The sequence below is a fragment of the Rhagoletis pomonella genome, unplaced genomic scaffold (genome assembly GCF_013731165.1).
Source record: "Rhagoletis pomonella isolate Grant_MI unplaced genomic scaffold, Rhpom_1.0 Rhpom_scaffold_00015, whole genome shotgun sequence".
Lineage (NCBI taxonomy): Eukaryota > Metazoa > Arthropoda > Insecta > Diptera > Tephritidae > Rhagoletis > Rhagoletis pomonella.
Window position 1 is genome coordinate 3632736 of NW_023458569.1, and position 8146 is coordinate 3640881.

General features: G+C 36.3%; 2 protein-coding genes across 8 annotated transcripts in view; one reads left to right on the top strand and one right to left on the bottom strand.

Annotated features, from left to right (window-relative positions):
• LOC118749382 (transmembrane protein KIAA1109 homolog) overlaps positions 1 to 8146 on the top strand; it is a 556935-nt gene that overhangs the window by 113415 nt on the left and 435374 nt on the right. The window lies entirely within an intron of this gene.
• LOC118749383 (transmembrane protein KIAA1109 homolog) lies at positions 2065 to 2429 on the bottom strand (the record flags this gene model as incomplete). Its single annotated transcript, XM_036484190.1, is given in 1 exon segment — positions 2065 to 2429. A coding segment is annotated over 1 exon segment (354 nt), but the record flags the coding sequence as incomplete, so codon positions are not given.

Consider the following 8146-nt stretch of genomic DNA (forward strand, 5'->3'; position numbering starts at 1 on the left):
GTGCTAGTCTTCCACGCAAAAATCTGAAATGTGCTAGTCTTCCACGCGATTAGTGAAATGTGCTAGTCTTCCACGCGAGAATCTGAAATGTGCTACTTTTCGACGCGAATAATGAAATGTGCTAGTCTTCGACGCGAATAGTGAAACGTGCTAGTCTTCCACGGTAATTTGAGATGTGCTACTCTTCGTTGGGAGCGACGATATGAAGTGTACACATAAGTACTAATTGCACATACAATTTCAAATCAGTATATGGTGTGCTTCAAAAGTTATGACATAATTAATTTTTCACCTCTTAAAAATTACATAAAATATTCACTTGTTTCCATTATTATTTTTTATTTAAACACCTATAATTCAAAAGTTATGCAGCAAACTGATCCAAATTTTTTTTAAGGCTTCAAGTATACGTCAATGAATTATATCCAAAAGCAACCAGCTTGATATAGTTTCCAACAGTGAAAATAAAGCTAAACAACACCAAGGTTACCTGTTTTTTAGATTTGCTCATATACTCAACCTGCTTTCGTTCGTATCAAAATATACTAAATTTAAAGATTTTTTTAACCACGCTCTACCAACGAACGCTTACGAGCGCTTAAAATACGATCTTCTCATATTAGCCCTTTTGCGATTACATTTTACCGCGATAAATACTTGAGCAAACGATCGTTAGCGAAAGGATTGTCTACGTTTTCGTTGGCGATAGATTGCGCGCAATGATTCTCTCCACCAGCGCTCTTGCGACAGACGATCGCTTTCGTACGCTCCTTCTTTGCAATGTATATAAATAAGCTCTTTGCATACGATCTCTTACCAATGAAAACGCTCGTTTGCTCAAGTATTTATCGCCGTAAAATACAACCGCAAGACGAGCTAATAAGAGAAGATCGCATTATTAAGCATACGCGAGCGAATTTTCCCACTCCCTGATTTTAAGTATTAAAAAATATAACTTTTAAGTACTTAGTTTTGTTAAACATGTTAGGATCTTTCTGAGCTCGCGGTCTCTTGGGCCGGGGCCCTCTCGGATCGGGGGCCCCTATAGTAACGCCTCTGTATTTTTAGTATTATGAAATGGCTGAAAATTGAAATTAATCTCGTCGGTAAAGATAATTTCTATGTCTGCGTGCCTCCTTAGTAGCGCTTTGAATCTCGCCTTTCTTTTTTTAACAACTATTTAATGGTGAATCTGTTACTTTCAAACCTTGCACGGTACAAAATGAGTTTGATGTTACGCTCAACCCTATAAAAGGACGCGGTTTTGCCTACGTATCCTTGTCTAGTTTGATAATATTATCATTTTAAGCAACCCTCTGATTTTCAGGGCAACAATCTCCCCTGACAAAGCTTCAAAGGGCAGAAAATGTACATTTTTTGCCTTACAAGAGTGTGACATTTTAAGAAACGAACACAAGGTTTTCTCACCTGTGTTTTAGAATCGAACACGAAAAAAGCAATGGGCAATCAAAAGGCGAAATTTTTTGGTAGAAACGAAAACACCATAAGACAACGAATTGTTTTTTTTTTTTTTTCTTATACTATGTCTTTGACTATAGCTTTCCCTCAAATATTAAGTTCACGGACTGTTGATTCAAATCAACACAAAAGCAATTTTTCTGAATTGTTTACCGCACATTTTTATGCTGACTACACACGAGTAAACCGTTTCCTCGTGTGTAGCATTGTTGCTCATAGAAATTCGTGTTGCCGCAACCATCGCTCTTTTTGTTGTGACATAGCTTTTGTTATTTTCACAGTGCTGGCTATCCGCTATCGTGCTGGCTATAGGTCCGCTGAATAAATATTTTGTAGTAATTTTCATGGACTCTTGTTTTTATAAATGAAGTTCCAAGACAGGTTCTCTTTTCACATCCGTGCTACTAACTCACTTACCATTAATTTTAATGTAAATTAAATAAATAATACCTTAAATCAATCAATTAGTGTCCGATGTAGTAAAAATTAAATAATGTGAATATGCCTTTCTGAAGAAATATTCAAGAATGTTTAGGTACGACAGTTATTATTTTATGCGTTGTATACTAATTTAAGAAAAACTACCCAGGCATGAAACGCTGTACCACTCTCAATTATATACACATCTACTGCGTCTATAGAAACACGCGTCATTTTGTATTTAATATCTTCAGCTGAAGGACACTTATATTTGTTCTCCTCTTTGGTGTGTGGACATTGATTGCTCGGCACACCATGATGGCAGTTACGCACAGTTTTGGGAGACTTGAGACAGTTTTCCGGATCCACTGCTAATAGTACCAAAGTCTCTAGGCCGACGACAACGTTGCAAAGCTGAGGCAATGTAAGTTTGCCTGATAATTTTCCAAGCTGCACTTCCACTAGCCAAGAGTACTCTAATGTGTCTTCGTCAAGTGGGCAGCCTTCATTACTAAACATGGCATGACCACGTACCTAGGATATTTTAAAAGAAATTTACCAAATTTATGTAAATCAATTAAGCAAAAACCGATTGTAGTTAAATGGATTTACCTGTAGTGCTGAGAGGAGCAAATGCCCTTGGTTAATATGTTTATCTCTATTAAGTCGCACCACATGATCCGATGTGATCAAATACGACGGACTCACCAACACTTGAAGAGTTGTTTCATGATAGCGTTTATTCATCTCAAAACCAAAACGTTCGATCAGCACAACAGGACATGGCGGATCATTCTCATTGCAGTTCTTCATGACATGTGCCTGTATATCGTGTATGATCAGCGACACTATCACCTCTAAAGGTCGGTACAAACGAGGATCGAATGACTTTTGCTTCTCTTCAGAAAAAGTCACTTCTGATATGGACTTAGTCGCTAAATCTTTTTCTTTCGACAGTAACTGATCTTTTGGATTTGACGTTGTGCTGTTAGAATTGCTATCCCTCAATTTCACATTTGACTGCTCCATGTCAGTGAAATTTTGGTCTTCGCCAAAGATATTTTCTTTTAAATTAATGAAATTTCGCAATACATTGCCGTAACACATGAGTACCGAGGAGCCTATTTCCAACTCGACAGTAACTTGATCTGCCCCCAAACTGGCTGGATCGAACTTATCCTGATCCTGTTTTTGCCAAGAGGACACTGGCGATTTGCGTATTTTAGGTATGCGCATGGGACTGAGCAAAATTTCTTCTTTTTCAGGCGTGGTAATATCTGCTTGTGGATCTGGACCCAGCGGTGGTACTGGATGGTAAATATACTGTATAGAGAGAGCTACTATTGGTACCGTCCAACAATCTATCCAACCAGAGCTTCTCTGGCATATTTTGCGCCATTTTTTTGTATACAATTCTGGACGGCTTTTAACTCTGCCCCCGCGCGTCAGCAGTCGAGCATTTTCATCAATTGCCAGAACAATAGGACGCGTTGAAGACACCTCCGGAATATACAAACTCAAATCCAAACCTTCGCCGTGTATCCAAAATTTCAACGTGACCGTTTTGGGAAGAAAATCATCGAATGGCAGTGCAAAACTCATGTCGAATACGTCGCCGCAGAAGGCCAAGTGATTGTTTTCTTGATTCGCACTGGAACAATCTATCCAATTGTATTCATTGCATAGCGTTAAAATCTCAAACTCATTTAAGAGTATATTGAATTTGCACGTGTACGGTACAAATGCAAGTATATCGGGTCGAGCTTTGCTGGCCCAATCCTCAATGAGATCCTGAAAGAAGCACTTATGCTTGTAGATGATGAAAGCAGTAGCCTTGCAGCCAGTCAAAGCAATGCTCCAATCCTGCGGTGCATTCCAGTGTGTTGGATAGTGTATGCGCACTTTGTATTCGAGCGATTCTAACTCGGCCAGACTGCGATATTGCAGCGATGTTGTGGCCTCGACGTGGAACAACTGCCCTTGAATTTTCGAAGTGTAACCATCGACATGTGTTACCCAGGGTATGGTCAGCTCTACATACGACGCTGGGCCAACAGTAATATGCATGGCATTTGTTTCTTTATCTTTCGAGAAGAGTATATCGATTGTGGCTTCGCTAAGAACGCAGAGTGTTACATCGAAAGATTGATAGCTCCGAAGCTCACCTGGCTTAGGTGTCGGCGTAACTATCAGCTCTTGCCAGTCGGGTGGATAAAAAAATTTGAAGAGATGATCCCGTTGTCGATCTGCCCATGGTCCATAGCTAAAATCTGTTCCTTTCAAACATTTTATGTTGATACCCCACACCGGTGGAGAGGGTTCAACAACATCACCATTGGCCAATATAATCAAGACTGGTTCTTCAGGCACCAATCCAGGCTCATCCATGTAAAAGTATAATTCCATTTGATTGCACATCATAACTACGAAACCCTCGCCCATGTAACGAGGTGGTTCATCAACTAAACCTGTATACTTTGGACTGGGTGCAAACATAACCTTGGCATTTTCGACATTTGCTTTGACGAAATGCATAAAGCGATCCAGCCGGCAAACAGCTGGTTTAGTACTGTAAGTACAGTGCGCCTCCTCAACCGAAATAGACAATGTTGTTGGTGTGAGTCGATTGCCAAACACAAAACGTCCTGAGCAGATATCCATTTTTATAACCGGTATTAAATCACGCCAAGTGGTCGCTTTCATCGCTTCGGAGTTTTTAACGCTTTGCCGTTTGCTTTGACGGGCATTTTCCATATTCATGTTGTGCTCTTTGAGTTTTGACTTTTCTTCGGTAGATAAATTCTCAGTCTATAGGAATAAAGAGAGAACATAAGTGTGGTTATAAAATCATGCCATTTTTAAATCAAGCACTTTTCTCCATTTTATAACACAGCATTCTTCAGAAAATATTAAACTAAATACGTAATTGAATATTTCATTGACCCTAATTTAAATATTTTGCAACAGGTAGAACCGCTGAGTCAAACATATTTCTATATTTGAAATTCATAATCATGGTGGAATCATGAAAGGTGTTGGACATTAACAGCGTTCTCGCTCTTTTCTGTCATCTTGGCTCCATTAGCTAAATCGATGTTTCCTTCTTGAAAAAAGTACATTTAAAAAGGTATTAAAAAAGTGTTAAGCAACTTCATTTCCTAAATAAAAAAGTATTTGCAACTAGGGATGGGTAAATTCGATATTCGAAGCTTCGATATTCGAGTTTTAATCGAATTTTAGCTCCAAAATGGCGAGTTTTTGAAATCGAACGTTGTAGTTCTAAAATTCGGTTAAAGTCGAAATTTTCTAGAAGAAATCGAATTTCATCTTTATTTCCAGAAAATTAACTCGGCAACTTTCTGATTTGCCTTAAAAAAATACATGTTTTCCGATCTGATGCATCGAAATAAAAAATCTATACCCAGAAGTAATAACAGCCAAACCCAATTTTAAAAAAATTTTTGTAAGAAAAAAAGTTTTTTTGTTGAGAGGACCCCCTAAAGGTTTCCTAAGAATAATTTTCTAGAACATATTCTAAATACCTTCCAAATTTGCCTTTTGCGGGGTTTCTTGAAGTAAGGGTCAAAACGACCCTTTTAAGCGGGAGCTAATGGGTTAAAATGTTCCACGATAATATATCCGATGAAATTTTATTACATATATCTTAACCTTTTATTTTCGCTCCGACATATATTTTAACCATTGTTTCGAGTTTTTTGAAAACTACTTATAGCCCAAGAGCCAGCGACGGCTAGACCTTCGTTATTTTATAAAGCCTGAAAGCTTCTCTATGTATGCCCCCAACACAGGTAATAACGAACCCTTCAAATTTGGATAGTAGTGGCTTTGGCAGTTACCAGGTGGTAAGGGTGTATAAAATAGCGCCTCGAATTCGTTATAGTATAAAGGTCAATTTTTATATATTTAATTCGTAATAATATTAGAAACTACGTCGTTCATTGCCAGACACTTAGCATGGCCAGCCATCCCTAAACCATGATAAATTGTAGTTATACTCGTCATAATATAAAAGCTGATTTTTATATATGTCACTTGCGGAACTATCAAAAGATGTTTCCTCACTTGCCAGACCGTTTCGATAGTTCCTTCATCTTGCCAGACACATTAAAAGTCGTAGGTGCGAACATGAAGAAACTGATAAAAATTATACGTTTGTTAGTTACTTATCAGCAGGGAACGGATTTTTAGAACCTAAAAACCTATAAAAAAGGCAAAATAAAGTAACGAAATAGGCTGGAAAAGGCAAAATAAAATAGCGAAAAAGGCAGGATAAGGCACTAGGTGTTGCAAAAAAGGCAAAACAAAATAGCGAAAAAGGCACTAGGTATTGCAAAAAAGCAAAATAAGGCGCTAAAAAAAGACAGAAAATACGAAGACCAATCAAAAAAAACATTTATTTTAGAAATGTTTATATTACAAGTAAAAAGAGAAAAACTATGAACTAGTTTCATTATATGAAAAATTTGTACTTTGAATCTTTGACTATTTTATCCTTTCGAGTTTTTTACTCATAAAACTTTAATCTGTATAGTTGTAGTAACACTGAACCACAAGTTTTCTGGCAGCATTTTCATTCGATTTTCGCGAAGAAAAGCCTTGAATGTACTAAATGTGTGCTCGACGTAAGTTGATAGAAGCGGGGCCCAATTTAAATATGGAACGTTTGAAACGTTCATATTATCAGGAATTTTTCCTTTGAATTTTTCCAACACCAATTTGGCAAGAGGTCTCTGCGCTTCTATACGCCGCATGGGCAATGTGTATATTTTTTAATCTTAAAAAAAAAAATTGGAAATGCTATAATCACCTTTTTAAAGGTAGAAAAGGCAAAAAAAAAGGCAAATATCTTAAAAAAGGCAAAAAAGGCAACATCAAATGTGTATACATGGAATCAGGGAAAGCTAAATCGTGAACATTTTTAATCGAATATACTCTATCTCTTTAGCAGAAAAAAAGGCAATTTCCATAAAATCCGTTACCTGCTTATCAGAGTCGGCGGTCTTTACTAGCTGAATTCCAATTTCTAACAAAATTTTCTAATGGCAATGGCTATTCGCTATGCCACAGAGACCATTTTTTTTGCAAAATTTTATAAGAAATATTTAACGTAAAATTAGACTAAAAATCTATAAAAAGATTTTATTTGAGAAAAAAATTCTTTAGAATAAAATATTTTTGTCAATAATATAAAAATCTAATAAGTTAATTAATAATGTGTTAGAGACTTATGAACTTTTTTTAAAATTTGATTTAATTAAAATTTCGATATTGTATTAAAAATTTATTGTTTACTAATAGTCCGGTCAATTTAGGCATTCGAGGTTACAATAATTCCCACCCAGCTGAGAATTGGTAGGATTGTTCAAAACACCATCATAAATGAAATCTAGAAAGTCCTCATCGAAAATGGGTTTTCGCGATTTTCAGCAAAACGGTAAGTTTATCATAAAATTAGTTTAGACAAAAATTGTAGATCAGATAATTATCTATAAAAAATGTATAAATACTTTTTTTATAAGGGCAACCGTTTCCTATATATAACGACTCAACAAGTTGGAAGAGTTGTAATCGTCATCTATATCTATATATATAAAAATGAAATGTCTCCCGTATGACGGCGATGCCTGACCAAACGGCTGAACCGATTTCAATTCTGTACAGTGCTTTTTTGGACCTTCTGTGTGGAAGGTTTTTTGATAAAAAAAAAATTCAAAAATTTTTGCTGTTGTTGCTAAAAAATGAAAAAAGTTGAGATGTCAAAATTTCACAATTCCATAGAGTTTTCTGTATATTGTATGTCACTAAACTACTAAACGGCTGGATCGATTTGGTTCATATTTGGAACATATATCAGTACCTTGGACAGAAATTTTTCTACCAAAAATTTGCTTGTATTCGTGCCAAGTTTCAATTCCCCAGCGTAGTTGGTTTAACAGATATATTGGTGACCTCCAAAAAGTGGTTTCAACATTTTATTGTGACGTGTGTATGTATTTATATATGTAAATATCTATCATTATCCCAGCGTATAAGAATTTTAGGAATGTTACCTATCGTGTACATTTTTAGTCCCAATATTTATTTTCAATTGGCTAACATATGTTCTAAATATGAGCCAAATCGGCAAGTAAATGCAATTTTTAGGAATATCCTGACCCAGCGCCACCTAGCAAGCACATTGTTGTGTGTCTACAAATAATTAGTGAGTAAGGTCAGTAATGTAAAC